The sequence below is a fragment of the Seriola aureovittata genome, chromosome 11, assembly GCF_021018895.1.
Source record: "Seriola aureovittata isolate HTS-2021-v1 ecotype China chromosome 11, ASM2101889v1, whole genome shotgun sequence".
In the NCBI taxonomy this organism is placed as follows: domain Eukaryota; kingdom Metazoa; phylum Chordata; class Actinopteri; order Carangiformes; family Carangidae; genus Seriola; species Seriola aureovittata.
This window is the reverse complement of record NC_079374.1, coordinates 16,624,909-16,640,888: the sequence shown is the minus strand read 5'-3', so window position 1 is coordinate 16,640,888 and position 15,980 is coordinate 16,624,909. Positions and strand designations below refer to the sequence as shown.

At 39.1% G+C, this 15,980-nt stretch overlaps 2 protein-coding genes across 2 annotated transcripts; both read left to right on the top strand.

The window, feature by feature from the left end:
• The first annotated feature begins 430 nt into the window (after positions 1 to 430).
• On the top strand, positions 431 to 3,894 carry tuba8l3 (tubulin, alpha 8 like 3). The gene is made up of 4 exons (XM_056388736.1): positions 431 to 586; positions 1,986 to 2,208; positions 2,415 to 2,563; positions 2,792 to 3,894. The coding sequence occupies exons 1-4, from the start codon at positions 584 to 586 to the stop codon at positions 3,767 to 3,769; spliced, it is 1,353 nt and encodes a 450-aa protein (XP_056244711.1). The 5' UTR covers positions 431 to 583; the 3' UTR covers positions 3,770 to 3,894.
• Positions 3,895 to 4,889: 995 nt separating this feature from the next.
• On the top strand, positions 4,890 to 15,861 carry dnajb2 (DnaJ heat shock protein family (Hsp40) member B2). Its single transcript, XM_056388739.1, has 11 exons — positions 4,890 to 5,292; positions 7,209 to 7,299; positions 7,824 to 7,933; positions 8,258 to 8,311; positions 9,120 to 9,236; positions 9,603 to 9,677; positions 9,931 to 10,060; positions 11,197 to 11,267; positions 11,643 to 11,942; positions 15,235 to 15,306; positions 15,491 to 15,861. Exons 2-10 carry the CDS (start codon positions 7,235 to 7,237, stop codon positions 15,261 to 15,263), a joined length of 951 nt encoding a protein of 316 aa, XP_056244714.1. The 5' UTR covers positions 4,890 to 5,292; positions 7,209 to 7,234; the 3' UTR covers positions 15,264 to 15,306; positions 15,491 to 15,861.
• The last annotated feature ends 119 nt before the right edge of the window (positions 15,862 to 15,980 follow it).

Genomic DNA, 15,980 nt, shown 5'->3' with positions numbered 1-15,980 from the left:
TATTTAATACAGACACAGGGTGGACAATACATGTGTGTTGATGAGTGTGTGGGTGCAGAAACATGAATAAGATAAGCATAATTGCTCTTCAAGCCCATAGTCCTTGTTAAATGAATATGTGTTGAGAAATGTTTTGTGGGTGACCATTCTGTGCGCTCCTGACAATTCCCCTACATAAAAATAAATACAGGCTTTGTATATGATTAAACTACCTCTGAACAGTGCCTCACTACGAATGGTCATAGTCTCTCTCTCATACACACACAAATTGAGAAAATAGGGTAAAACTGCTAAATGAAAGAGGGTTATATTTCCATACATAAGCACCTAATCTCAAACTGAAAGACAAAGCAGTTGAATGTAAGGGTGGATAACATGACATAAAGTAATAAGGGACTTCCCTCTTCTTTTTTTTTTTTTTAAATTGCTGTTCCCTCCCGCCAATGAGCTATGCAGCTGCTTGCTGTGGTTTCCTGCCTGCCCCCTCCACATCCTTGCCTATATAAACCCTGACTCTCCCTCTCCTCCGCACTTCTGCTTTGTGTCTGAATCCTCAACGTCGGTCGAAGGACAAGCAGACAAAATGGTGAGTAACTGCAGATGACGTAGCCTAGAAATTTCCACTCTCCCTTTTCTTCATCCTGCCTTTGTCTGTGTTTCTTAGCATTAGATGGATTATACAGCTAGGTCTCTTTAATGTTTATGAGGCCCCTGCTTTAGGGTTGAAGGTTACTGATACAAAAGCAGCTCTATCCTATTAGATGATAGTAGTTTTGAGCTGAATTTATGAAATGAAACAGAAAAATCTAGGTCAGATAACAGACACTTTATGAGTTAGACTGCTTCCACATTTTCCTACTTGTTTGATATGTTACACCTAGTTATAAAACAGGAAAGAAATGTAACTAAAGAAAAAAGTATGTGGATTCATCATTGTGTGCTTGTTCAGGAATTAGAGTTTTCGTGGCTAAGAAGGAGTGACCGGGGTAATCGTGGCAGTGGGGGGATGGATAGAAAGAAGAGAGAAAAGAGGAGTGGTCTGGCCCAGACAGTATAAGTTAGTTGGCAGCCATTTTGCAGCTGTTAGGAGTTTTTGGTTGGAGAGAGATGTGGAGAGAGACAGAGAGAGAGGGAGAGAGAGAGAGAGACAGACAGACAGACAGAGAGAGAGAGAGAAAGAGAGAGAGACATCCCTGGCTGTTACACAGCGCTATGCAGCTGGACAGGATGGGGGGAGGAGAGAGGCACACAAGGGGAGGGAGTGAGGAAAGGGAGGAGGTACAGGATGAAGAAGTGGGGGAAGGTTTTCCTATCTTCTTGAGGCATGCCCTTCCTGTCTGCCACATACTGCCTTACTTTGCATTTTTCTTTTTTTCTCCTGAACACTCTGCTAAAAGTGACTCCAAGACTTTCAAAACTGCATTCCATCTGTAGCTATGCAGCTACAAATACTCTACTGCAGCAGCCTGTAGTGCAGACTGTGGACAATCTAATTACTGCTTTCATTTAAATGCTTACTTCCTTGTAAGCACTTTGAGCAGCAGAAGGCTTCAGCATTCTGTTCTGGCCTAAAGTGCTCCGCAGTCAAAAGTTTATTTTCCAACTAAGCTGTCTCCTCTCTGAACTGAGAGCAGACATCATACCAAAGATTGTCATAAGACATGGTGTTCAAAGAAACAACATAGGCACTATAAAACAATAAGGAAATACATGTTCCATGTCTGTTACCCTTTTTATAACAAATAACATGAACCTACTCAACTTAACAATATGAGCTGACATGAAATACATTGGTGCCCACTGGTCAACTGTGGATGTATTATTCAGTCAAGATACAGTTATTTCTATACAATCACTGTTAGAGACAGGCAGTATTTCTATAGAAAAGATGTACAGTAACACTTGCATTTGGTAGTAAGCGTATGTCTGATAACATATTTCCTGGTGGCCTTCTTTAACCAACCTCTCCCCATTCATTTATTCAGCGTGAGTGTATTTCTATGCACGTCGGCCAAGCCGGAGCCCAGATGGGCAATGCATGCTGGGAGCTGTATTGTCTGGAACATGGGATCCAGCCAGATGGACAGATGCCCTCTGACAAGACTATTGGAGGAGGAGATGACTCCTTCAACACCTTCTTCAGTGAGACAGGGGCAGGAAAACATGTTCCCAGAGCAATCTTTGTCGACCTGGAACCTACTGTCATTGGTCAGTAGTCCACAGTATTTTCCATAATTTTTTGTTTGATTTTAAGTTGTGCACATAAAACTTTACATCAATGATACTCTACTTTGATTTTGAGCAAAGTAGCTTTCTCATATTCAATTACAGTATCAGAGCAAATATGATGTTTAAAGCATTCTTCATATTGGAACATTTGTTCTTACTCTTGTCTTTGATTGTCCCTTTTACAGATGAGGTGCGCACAGGAACCTACCGTCAGCTGTTCCACCCAGAGCAGCTGATTACAGGAAAGGAAGATGCTGCCAACAACTACGCCCGAGGACACTACACCATTGGCAAGGAGATCATCGATCTGGTGCTGGACAGGACTCGTAAATTGGTGAGCTTTATGACATAAGTTTGCTGGGCAGGTTTAGCATTTAACAAGAGTTTGATCTCTCCAAAAAGAATTTTGCCTCAGCTATTTGCATCAAAAAAGAAAGAAAGAAAGGAGATTCCAGTTTTGGAAGATATAGACAAAGTGTTGACTTTTCCATTTTTCATACCTTTGTAAAGACTGTGCAACTGGAGTGGGATTTTGATTAATCAAAGCCAATTTTCCTTTCAGGCTGACCAGTGCACTGGCCTGCAGGGTTTCCTAATCTTCCACAGCTTTGGTGGAGGCACTGGCTCAGGTTTCACCTCCCTACTAATGGAGAGACTCTCCGTTGATTATGGAAAGAAATCAAAACTTGAGTTTGCTGTCTACCCAGCTCCCCAGGTTTCCACAGCTGTAGTGGAGCCTTACAACTCCATCTTAACCACCCACACCACCCTGGAGCATTCTGACTGTGCCTTCATGGTGGACAATGAGGCCATCTACGACATCTGCCGCAGAAACCTTGATATCGAGAGGCCGACCTACACTAACCTGAACAGGCTCATCGGCCAGATTGTGTCTTCAATCACAGCCTCACTTCGTTTTGACGGAGCCCTGAATGTTGACCTGACAGAGTTCCAGACCAACTTGGTGCCCTACCCTCGTATCCACTTCCCTCTGGCCACCTATGCCCCAGTCATCTCTGCTGAGAAAGCCTACCATGAGCAGCTGTCAGTTGCTGATATCACCAACGCTTGCTTTGAGCCAGCCAATCAAATGGTGAAGTGTGATCCTCGTCATGGTAAATACATGGCCTGCTGTCTGCTGTATCGTGGTGATGTGGTGCCCAAAGATGTCAACTCTGCCATTGCAGCCATCAAAACCAAGCGCACCATCCAGTTTGTGGACTGGTGCCCCACAGGTTTCAAGGTCGGCATCAACTATCAGCCTCCAACTGTGGTTCCTGGTGGAGACCTGGCCAAGGTGCAGAGGGCCGTGTGCATGCTGAGCAACACCACAGCCATCGCTGAGGCCTGGGCCCGTCTCGACCACAAGTTTGACCTCATGTATGCCAAGAGGGCCTTTGTCCACTGGTATGTTGGGGAGGGCATGGAAGAGGGAGAGTTCTCAGAGGCCAGAGAAGACATGGCTGCCCTGGAGAAGGATTATGAAGAAGTTGGCACTGACAGCATGGGAGAGGAGGATGAAGAGGGAGAGGAGTATTGAAGTATCAAACATAATCACACATTCCAAATGTTATCATGAACGTGACACATTCCCAGCGACATTCTGATAACCTGTGGTAGTGATATGTCAGTATTATCAATAAAAAGTTCTCATGAACCTTTTAATGAACTTGTAATCATTCTTGAACTTTTCCAGCATTTACAAGGATTATTATCTGCATAAGGGACAAAAGACTTGGGTAAAACAAAATCAACAGTAGTGCCCAACAAAATATTTAAATCAAGGGGATTATATAAGTTCTACACTTTACATTTAGTTACATTGGTACGTCATAGAGGGGATTTTTCCACCCGTGATTTCAGATTCTGTTTATGTGTAGCTTGCATTCATTTACAGAGGAAATTCCAGTTTCTTTGCCTTTGCCAATTTCCTGCCTTTTTGTGGTGTTGATGATCACAAAGTATACAAAGGGCTTGGATGGTCTTGTTCCTGCAGTTGCTTCCTCGGTCACCAGATGGGAGTAATGTGACCACCTAGTAAAGTTATGGGAGTTGCCTTTGTCCTTAGACTCTACAGTAGCCTACATAAACAGCTTAGTCATATTAAACATCACAGAACAGTCCAAATATATGTATATAATGAACTCATCAAGTGATCCTGACCAGTGATTTCTCTGATGAATCACATCGTTAACCTGTAGGTTATAGTGCACGTTTTTGGTCCACTAGGCTTACAATGTAGTTTAAATGACTAAAGCTATGACTGAATAGAATAAGTTTTCACATATTTTACTTAAGCAGCAACAATACTACAATGTAATTACACCACTAAAAAGTCCAAAAAAGCCCCGCATTCAAAATATTGCATAAGCAATAGTATTTAAAACTTAAAGTATCAAAAGTAAATGTTTTCTTTATGCAGCAGAAGGCTGTAGAAGACGTAGAAGTTCCACCGCAGTTTAGTAAAGTACATTTATTTAGTCCGACCAGTGTAACATAACGTAGCTCAATGACTGGTGATATTTTGAAATTAAACTGTTGAAAAATATCGGTGATTATTTGCTTTATAGTTGGAATGGTTAGCCATATGCACACCGACAGAAGTGGCTGGTTTTATAGGTTAAGCTCATGTGTGTGTCTATATTACCATAGAGCAACAGGCAGCAACCGGGGTAGGGCGGGTCTGATGACGCTTCCAAACACTGGCATTTTCTAGACGCTCTATTTTCTTCTCTCAGCTGACGGTGACGTAGCGCGTGCAGCTTAGACCAGCACACGCGGCTAACAGGTCTGACTATCCGCTTTTTTTCCCGGGCGGAGACCATAGAGTTAGACTGCAGAGGCACAGCGTATCGGAACGGTGCTGTGGTACTGTGTCGTTAGGAAGCACTCGTGTCGGGGCGGCGAACAGGCAGACTGACTGTAGGAGGGGGGTGTGAGGCTGTCACGCAGAGAGGGGGAGCGCATTCCAGAGGCACCGCTAACATAACTAATTCATTGTTGTTCTATACCGGGTGGACAGACGGCGGAACTCCTCACTAACTAGGCCAAAGGACTCAGACGGTAGGTCCGCAGTTTTGGCTTGTCTTGAAGTTGTCGCTACAGCCAATAGCAAGTGTAGCTACTGTAATTTACTTTACATGTCTAACTTTACCATAAAAGGGAACATTGTCTCACCGAAATACCAAATAACGAGAACGGTACATTTAACGTTGAATATAGCCAGCACCTGTGCATGCAACTGCATCTGCCCGTGTATATAAGTTTGTGTAGGCCTACTGTCAGCAGTTGTCAGATGCCACAACGCTAGAAATAAACATAGTAATAATACATGTGTGAGCACATGGCTGTTCCCAAGGGGTCATAGAAAGTTAAGTTTAGTTATTTTACCTCAGTTTGGAAGTCCCCCTCAACCCCAAAACTGTTGCAGTCCACTAATAAGATTAGTATGGGGGATAGCATGCTGACTCTGACTCTGGCTATAATGGAACCACTGACTGTACTGAGGTCTTATCATTTCAAGGGCACTTGATAGTTGCACTTTCAAGTAAATGCTAAAAACACTTTTTATTAATTATTTATTTATTTATTTATTTATATTTTACAACAAAAATTTAGCCTTAATATTTATTGTATATAAGTATTGATATATAAGTGCTTCCATCTGTAGCTGATTTAGTGTGTAGGAGAAAAACTACTTTTCTTGTGTGTAACATAAAACCATGTTTTGTGTTACACACAAGAAAAGTAGTTTATAAGTAGTTTATAAAACCATGTTTTATGTTACAGTACAATTAATTGTCAGATGAATCAACTGACCTTTTTATTGACTATATGTATGTCAAATTAACTGGAAACTTTATGTTATCAAAATCAAAAATCCTAAATCGTAATCAGAAATTCAGCACAAAATGTTTAAGAAATAGTGTTATCTAATTATCATAGTCCACAGCATGCATTGCATGTAGTTGTGTGTTTAGTAATGACTACTGTTGGCACCCACCTCTATGTTAATTATTTTTAAGTTATGGCCATAGATGTGTGACTTAGATTAGAGTATTGATTCTAGACTAAATCAAAATGGCAGTCAACAATTCATTACTCAGTGCTTGTGGGATGCATGGTGACTCATGGCTCTTATAACTCATGTATTGCTGAGAGAGTGCAGCTGTGACAAGTAACTCTTGATAATAGCAATCAGATGTTGACAGAATTTAACGTTGACTTGAACAAAATTAAGTTTAGTTTGATTCTAAGCAAGTGTTACACCAAATAAGTAAATATGCAAATAATTGATATGTGAATTGTCTGACATCTTTGTCAAAACTGCCAACAAAAATGTATTTTAAAATTATTTTGCTGGAGGCAAAAAACAAAAGCTCATTTGAGGTGAATTTCATTTTTAGTGAAACAAAAAGGAGATGACGTTATTGTCACCAAGATCGAACAGAGACCTAACACTTAGCACACTGGTGTTTTCAGTCATACTGGCAGATTAGCTCTATGCTCAGGTTGGGTGAATATGCTGACGATTACAGGATGTCATTGAACACCAAGTTGTCCTCACCTAACAGATGCAGCAAAGCTAACAGGATAGTGATGGAGATTTGTACACCTACGGACAAAAATAGGCAAAATAAGTAAAAACTTCTTCAAAACTTCAAAATCTTGTGTGTTGTAATATGTTTCTTGAATCCTTAACCAACACTTTAGTGTACAGAATGATAAACAACTGTGTTTACATAACACTTTGCCAGCTTACATTCGCTGTATATGACCACTTATCTACACACTGAATTGATAGTGAGCACAGAGCTATTTCTTTTTCTTTTTGTGGATTTTTAGAAGACCACAGATTCCAAGGCTTTTCAACCTTTTTGTAATCAGAGACATCAATTTGATAAATGCAGAATGTGTGTGTCAAATCGGAGCTGATTATATGCAATGCTCAAAAGAAAACTATTGTATTTTCATTTCAGAGAGGTGAGGAGTGACAGGAGGCGAGATGGTGAATTACTATGACATCCTGGGAGTGTCCAAAACAGCCTCCCAGGACGACATCAAGAAGGCGTGAGTATCCTGAGATCATCTGAAGAAAACTCAAGGAATAAACAACAAAGCAAGATTTTACTTGAGTAGAAAATGTAGTTTCTGAAGATATATTTAAAACGTAACGTCTTACTTAAAATTGCCAGGTTATATAAGCTGCTTCAAAAGCAGCATTTCTTATTTTTATTAACTTTAGGCCACACTTGAATTTCGTTTCAAACAAACACATGTACAAGTATTTTTTTTTAAATGACAAAATACCAAAAATATACTACCTCATTATACATTATAACTAAACCAGGTTATACCCATAAATAGAGATTTGAGACCCACTGGTATGAAATATACAGATTTCACGAAAGAGAAATGGAGTGGTGTCATATTTTTCCTCAGGTTTTCCACGGGGTAAATTTGTTTACTTTGTTAGATATCATAGCATTAGTGTTAGAGATATTAGTATTAGTGCATGTCTTTGTGTATATTTATTTACTTGTGTGTATGAGTCAGTGTGTGTAGCAATGTCTCTGTTTGTGTTGTGTCTTTAGGTACAGAAAACTGGCTCTGAAATGGCATCCCGACAAAAACCCAGACAACAAAGATGAAGCAGAGAGAAAATTCAAAGAACTTGCTGAGGCCTATGAAGTCCTGTCTGACAGTAAGTCGGATCAGTGTGTGTTAGTGTGTGTGTGTGTGTGTGTAAGTCTGTCTGTCTGTCCGTCCGTCCGTCTGTGTGTTTGTGTGTCTGTCTGTCTGTCTATCTGTCTGTCTGTCTGTGTGAGGCTGTGAGTCATGAATCTGAGTCTTTGTAGGATGATTTCAAGCTTGTCAGAGAGAACCTTTAAGTAAATTTATAACAAATTAGTTATGTTTTTAATTTAATTGAATGTGTGTGTTGGGTGTTTGTATGAGAGGAGAAGAAAGGTATGTATTGATGCCTTTTGGTTCCATCATTAAATTGTTCTCTTTTCCTTTGTCACAGAGAGTAAGCGTGATGCATATAACAGTTATGGAAATGACAGAATGGGACACAAAGGTAAATAAATACCTTCTGTTGCGCTATTGAGATGCAGTTGCATCCATTGTTGTTGTAGTGGCTATTTGTCTTCATATTAATTTAAATCCAAAATAAAAATCAAAAGGCCACTGATTCACCATGGGGATGTGGTTTACACAGGCAAAAGAGTACACTGTCCAAACAAAGCATTTTTCTTTTGACTTATGTATCTAAAAAAGCAAGCAAAGAAAAGAACAAAGGGATCATGTTTCCTGCTGTCTCTCCTGCTCTGGTAGAAAACCATAGTCCCACCCAGGTACATGCTGGTCCTAAATCAGTCTACCTACCTAAATAACCTCATGTGCCCATAGTGTTACCCAAATAAATTCTAGTTAACCAAAGCTAACTCTGCTAGATTAGCAAATAATATAAAGCAACTAATGACTAACAAAAGTGAATATTATCAAATAAAACAAATTAAACGAGGTAATCCAAACTCAGAACAGATGAATAAATAATATAAAAAACAACTACAATTGTAATAGTCTGGAAAATCATACAATTCTTCTAAAGGCTAAACATTTGGGCTGATAGTTATGTCTTTGTTTTTCTCATTCTCTTTCTCTGTCTCTTCTTTCTGTTTATTCCCTCTCACTTCTTTCTTTGGTTATCATTATCCTTCCACCTCTATAACACTTATTCTCCCTTTTCCCTTTGTCATTCCTCCTTTTTCTTCTCTTTCCTCATCTCATCCTTCCCTAATTCACTCAATATAATATTCCCCATCTTCTCTTTCTCTTCTTTGTTTGCTCCTCACCCACTTGATGCCGATGACTTCACTTCCCAGGTCCCTCCAGCTCTGACTTTTCATCAGATTTCCCAGGATTCACCTTCACATTCCGCAACCCAGATGAGGTGTTCAGAGAGTTTTTTAGTGGCCAGGATCCATTCGCCAGTTTCTTTGGTAAGTCATACACAATATACGACACGAGGGGTTCCATTATCATTTTTATGAAATTTTCCTGCCTTAATATTTAAAATTTTATTCAGTGAGGAATTTAATTTTCTGCTATTTGCACTAGGTGTGGTGATATATACTGTAAAAAAAAACATAATCAAAATGATTGTTCTTACACTCAGTCAGTTCCAGTGAATTTTTGTATTTTTGAGTGGTGTCCTCTGGACAGTTGTTAAATTTATTTTTAAAATTTTTCTATCTATTCACTTGTGGTGCAATAATTACACATAGTCCCTTAAAAGAGAAGTTCCCGCTTTTTGACTTAAGTTTAACTACGTAACAGACATATTTATGTGTCTTTTTCTCATTCAGATGACTTTTCATCGTTTGGCGGGTCATCCTCTCGCCTTGGCCCCAGTCGCTTCTTCTCTTTCCCATCAACCAAAGGTAAACAGTGATTATCATATCAGCAAATGGGTCATTAATTTGGTGGGCAACACTTTTCTTATTGTTTTCTACTTATTTTTTATATATTGGGGCACCTTGCTCTTCATTACTAACTTCAATCTAAACTTTCTGCAGTGATTAAACAGGAGTGGTATTACTTCAGCACAGACATGGGTACTTTAAAGTGAAATGAATCAAGCTTCTCTCTTGTCTTCTCTTCTCTTCCCTTTCCTGGTCTGCTGTCCTTATCCAGTTGATTTTACCTCCTTCTCTTCCTTGGGGGGTCTGGATGGGATGGATAGCATGGGTGGAGGGATGAGCAACTTCAAATCAGTTTCTACCTCCACTCGCATCGTAAATGGAAAACGCACCACTACCAAGAAGTATGTAATGTCTTTACTTTCAGTCAGAAAAGTGAAACATTCACAGAAAAGTATCTGAAACCTGCCATACTATACAGTTTTATTTTCCAGCTCTTTGGAAATTTTGGAAATCTTGATATGACAAATCTCATTCCAGCTATGTTGAAACAAACATTATAGTAACATTAGTTTGCAGCTCCACATGGTTGTTACACATTTGGAAAGTACTCATTCATTTCATTTCATCACTCATACATTTCAAGCTCTTAATCATCCCAAGGGTGTGAAGGCATTTTGCACGCAAATGTTATATAACTGCAAGCCTCAGTCTGCAAAACAAGTTCAGCGGTTTGCTTAACTGCTTCATTTCCTTTCTTATTGTTTTTTAAATGTTATTTAAATGCAACTGGGTATTTAGGATTTTATTTGACTGACTCTAAATTCTATTTTAATAAACTACAAACTGTGGCTGTAGACCTGTGATTGTAGTCCTCATAAGTTAGTGCTGTCTACATCCTACACTGTTAATGGAGTGCTGCAGGAATGAGTCTTAAGTCCTACAGTTTTATTGTATTACATAAAATACATCAGTAATTAGCCCAGATCTTTTGTGATTTTATTCGTTTTATAAAAGGAGGTTGCTAACAAGTGGCCAAATGAGACCATAGAGTTAGTCTGGGATGTTAAACATTATCACGCTCAACAAGAAAACCTATCTACTCACCAGTCTGCCTTTACAGCCTTGTTGTGTTTATACTTGCGCTCTATAATTATTTTTAACTTTCTAAGAGGAAAGGGTTTTGTAGAAGGGGTAATCATGTTAAATCAAATGACAAGTTGGAACTTTAGTGATGGTAATGACAAAAATCCCACTGGCTTTTTGTCAAGGGAACCAGGGTGATGTTAACTTACGGCTTGTCCTACACAAATACGTCATCTCTGCAGCACTCTATGGAGCTCAGATTACTGTAATCAAAAGTCACATGGATATTTAAGGAATTCACTGAAAATCTTGTGACAATTACAAGATTGAATATGCATTTATGTTTGAAAAGAGCAAGTGACACACACACAATGACACATGCATACACACAGAAAAAAGAATGATGGAGGTATGTCAATACTACCATTTATCTGTGTATTTGTCTTCTTCACAGGATAAAGGAGAATGGGCAGGAAAGAATAGAAATTGAGGAGGATGGGGTGTTAAAGAGTGTCCTAATTAACGGTAAGAACAAACACACTGAATTTTGTGATTGAGATTGAATTTGAGGCCGAAAAAACTTTAGCAAAGGTTTGCAATATCTTGAAATTAAATCCACAAATTCACTTAAACTGCTACCACTTGCAAAATAAGAGTAACAGAGCTCACAAAAACAGGAACTACATTTGCTAATCAGAAAAGCTTTCAAGTCAAACGAGTGATTTTTTCAAACTATAGTATTAAAATAGCAAAGGTTTTAGATATTAAGTTAAATTTGTAGTATGATGATATCTCTACATTATGTAACTTTTGTTGCCCCCTTATTTAGGCATGTGTGTGCATATGTTGCATCATGTCCCTTGTGCACGTACACACCTGTGTAGTTGTGTGTGTTCCCAGGTGTGGAGGATGAAATGGCCCTTGCTTTAGAGCTAAGCCGACGAGAGGGACAGCCCCATCATTCCCCTCAGAAGCCAGTACTCCAAAATAGATCACCTGCTGAGTCCGACAGATCCCGCCCCAGCCCTTTCTCTGCAGGCACACATCGGTCATTTAGCTCCGCTCCCTTCTACAACTATGAAGAGACTGTGGGAAGTAGCGACGATGATGAAGACGACGAAGATCTGCAGATGGCTTTGGCATGCAGCCTGTCAGAATTGGAAGCACAGCAGAAAGCAGCTGCTACTGACTTCATATCAGGTGCTGGGGGCGGGGTCAAAGTCACAAGTAACCAAACTGTAACAAAAAATGTTCATGTGTCTCGCACTGTAAAGGCTGTCACAGGGGATAAATATAAAGAGGGGCAGTTTGAAATGGACTCAGGGCTTGGAGATAGGTGGGAAAAGGCGAGAAAGGGAACCAGGGAGCCAGACTTCTCTCCTGAGTCACCCACAACTTCCAACACTACGCCGCTAAGCCAGAGCAGTGAAGAAGAGTTTAAACCTGCCATAAAAAATAGCGATGGCAACGTAAAGAAGAAAAAGAAGTGCGGGTGTATTGTGTGCTAGAGCAGTGTATGTGTGCGTGTGTGTATATTTGGGATGCCTTATTCTTTATACTTACCTCGGTGCTTTGCCTGCAGCCGGACTCTAATGTAATGTGATTGCCAGACTCTTAATTTGAGGCGGTGGCTCAAACGATCACAAGGATTACAGTCTTAACGCCTTTAAAGGAGACAGTGAGTCAGCTTTGACAGGGTTTGTGGTTTTGTGCTGGTTTTCTTTGTTGATGGCTGACCCAGACATTTCCACCTAATCTGCCAATACAGAACCAAAAGTTAAATAGTGTTACTTTATGCTTGTGAAGCAATATCAAGGATTGTTTATGAATGTTTCTAAATATGCCAAATATTTACGTATTGCTGACAGAAAGGAGTGGGAATAGGTTGGATTTAGATGCGTCCAATTAGTAGTGATTTAAATCCCAAGAGTATTTTCTGCTCTCAAATCTTTGTGCTTTTGTGTGTGTGTGTGTGTGTGTGTGTGTGTGTTTGTGTTGCTGTGTTTGGGTCAGTTGAGACCCTGCCATAGAAATTTCTCATTCAGGCTCTCTGGCAAAGGCAATGTATCAGAGCTTTCAGCCCAGTCTGAAACAATAGATCAAAAATCAAAAGTAGGCCACAGAACCTTCTCCAGTGATGAATGACAAATTTGATTCCGCTCAGTGGTCAACTGACAATAATAATAATAATGTACACAAAAAGTACAATACAAATACATTGTAAATACAATACATACAGGCTCAACAGGAAGCCCAGCTTTTATATTTTGTGTGAAGTTGCAGTAGTGAGGAGCTCATGTATCATTACAGTTGAGTGTATCTTGGCCTTAATGAACTTTTCCTAGAATGTCATCACTATTTTTGGTCAGATTGTAGATTGTAGTTTTGTAACAATACTTAATGAAGGCAAAGCACGATGTAGAGTGTGCACAGCATTGCGACTGAGTGTAGACAAATAATCATGTTAAAAATATTTTATACTTTGATTCTTTTGATGCCTCTGTGCATTTGTACTGTTGTTTACCGTGCTCACATAATTGCTGCAAATGTTCAGTCAGAAAAACAAATGTATTTTAAGCAAAGCAAATGTATTTCAGTCAATAAGGTACATCAGAATTTTCTTTCAGCACCAGCCTTCCAGCCAACATTTCCTCCAATAGAGGAACATGGCAAAATTCTGCATTAGTGATTGGTAGTGTGTATAAAATGAGCTTCATCATTAAATCACTGCTAGTCTGATTTCCCTTGGACTGGTTTGACATGTCGGGGTGGAGGAGGTACAGTAGCTACATCTTCCTTAAGTGCACCTGAGGAAAATACTAAAGCGATTCCAGTTGAGCTGTCTTGTGTGCAAAGTTATCAGACTGTCATCCTCCAGGGCAACTCTCTAAACCCTACATTATGCACTGATTACCTCCAGGCTTAGATAAAAATGCATTAATGTTTAAATAAGTACTTAAATCTGCCAAAATGAAGGTCATACTGTATCTTAATAAATGAAAAGGGCAGAGAAGACATGGGAATACACAGAGTATGTTTTGGATCAAAGGTAACGTTATACTTCTACATTTATAGACTTTCAGTTACAGATATATATCAGCTACTTCTGCAGTGGGTTTTGTGTCTCACTAGAACACTGGTTTGTTTCCTCATTTGCACAGTCCTAGAAACGATGGATTTTCAGATCTGCTGGAAAACTGTTCAGCTTGTCTGCCCAAGGTGTAGGTGTGTGTGTGTGAGAAAGAGAAAGAGGGAGAGAGAGAACTGAGTTGTTGAATGTTAAGTTACCATGGTGCTGCTGGATGAAACCTAAATGTGCCTGAGTGTAGACTTCTAATGATATGAAAACAAAATGGCAATTTAGTCTGATTATCAGGCTAACCTATAACAAAACACACACACACACACACACACACACACACACACACACACACACACACACAGAGGAACACTAATAACTGTTTCAAATGTGATTGTTGCTGTATCTATGAAGGCTGTAGTAACAGAAAGTCCTGTTGGTGCCAAAACGGTATTAAAAAAGAAATACTACTACCAGTAGTATATAGTAATTAATTGTTTTGTTTTTTTACTGTATATAAGCACCTTACTACAGGCAGCGTCCTGTTTATTTGGTTGTCATATAATCTTCATGAGTGCTTGAGTTATTTTATATTGCATGAGTTTTTGCTTTTATTTTTTAAAGACAACTATCATCACTGGCAAAAAAAAGCACAGCTGTAAGAATATATCATCACTTTAAACAAATTCAGATCATTTTGACTCTGTTGTCACTCAGTTGTCAATTGTATCCTCTCCAAACTTATTTTGCATGAAGAGGGAATGCGAGAGAAAGAGGCAGATGATTTGTCTTATAAATATACAGTATATCATCCTGTGTTATTTGTACGCCATTGAACTGACAAGTGTTATTGTTGTTTTTATTTTCAATCAAACAAATAAAAATTGAGCTAAAAGAGGAGTTGGCATATTTGATTTTTTCAGAATATGGCAGTAACCGTCATGTATTTTTCACTACTTTACATTAATTCCATGCTTCACATTGACTACTAGTTTACTATGACTACATAATACATTTAATGTATAATAGAGATCTTTCATGTATTCTGAATGACTCCCCCTGGTTCTCTGGAGCTCCGTAACAAAGCAGGTGCAGATGAGCCATTTTAAAATTATTGCATATCATTTAGAATATATTTACTCTGCTTGCATTTATTTTCACTCGGTATCTTATCTAAACCAATGTTTTTCCATTTACCCACTTGAGAACTTTCCATTTACACTGCCTCAAAAACTGCCCATGTATGTGGCATTATAACAAACCTGCCTGTTTCTCATCAGCAGCCCTTTGGTCTTCTCTCCTTTGATTTGCTCTGATCCATGCTGTCTTCTGGTCTCCATGTCTAGTAAAACATACATGGGATTTAAGTTGGACTTTTTGGTTTTGTCTTACATTTCCTGCTTCCTGTTTCAGACTCAGACTTCGAGGCCTTCACAAGCTAACCTGATTGGCTCATGCTGCTCTGTGGCCTAGCCCCACCCTGAGGTAAAGAACCAGTGTGAATCTGAAACACCCTGAGAATAGTTCCTTTATTCCTTCTCCTGCCCCATCAGTAGATCAGATCAGATGATGAAGTCCCATCTTTCTTACAAGTCTTTTTCTTTCACAAGTGATGCCTATTTGCATTACTGATAAAGTGTAACATGTCCTTGTGCATCTATTCTTACAGGTCAAAGGTCATTTCCCCATGATGCACTTGTCTCTCTCTGCCCACCACGGCTCCTACCTGCTGAATGACACTTAAAAAAAGATTCAAATGTGTATTTTATATGTATATGTCTGAGTGTGTGTTCATTGCTCACTGTGGAGCAAAAGACTGGAAACTTTTGAACCCAAGGAAATACTTCTAATAATCTCTGCATTAAACAACATTTCACTGTATTTGAATTAATTTTGTCCTGGGAGAACAGGTACAATATATGTAATTATTGTTAAAAGAGTAGGAAATTACACTGAAAAAACAATTATCCCTGCAAGTGGAAAAGGATGCAAAAGGCAAAAGAAATGTCTTCTGAAATAAAGCATTTCCTGCTGACTACACTGAATCAGTCCGTGGTAGTTTATCTTCAAGAAACTTCATGGCTAATATCAAAAAACGGAGAATAAAATGCCACAAAATCATTTGAGGTAAAAAAAAACAAACACCTTGACAATATTAT

Coding starts and splice junctions, on each gene's coding strand:
- tuba8l3 (XM_056388736.1), top strand. Junction 2,209..2,414: donor CCTGGAACCTACTGTCATTG/GTCAGTAGTCCA, acceptor TCCCTTTTACAG/ATGAGGTGCGCACAGGAACC. Junction 2,564..2,791: donor TGGACAGGACTCGTAAATTG/GTGAGCTTTATG, acceptor TTTTCCTTTCAG/GCTGACCAGTGCACTGGCCT.
- dnajb2 (XM_056388739.1), top strand. CDS start 7,235: ATGGTGAATTACTATGACATCCTGGGAGTGTCCAAAACAGCCTCCCAG. Junction 8,312..9,119: donor TGACAGAATGGGACACAAAG/GTAAATAAATAC, acceptor TTCACTTCCCAG/GTCCCTCCAGCTCTGACTTT. Junction 9,678..9,930: donor CTCTTTCCCATCAACCAAAG/GTAAACAGTGAT, acceptor GTCCTTATCCAG/TTGATTTTACCTCCTTCTCT.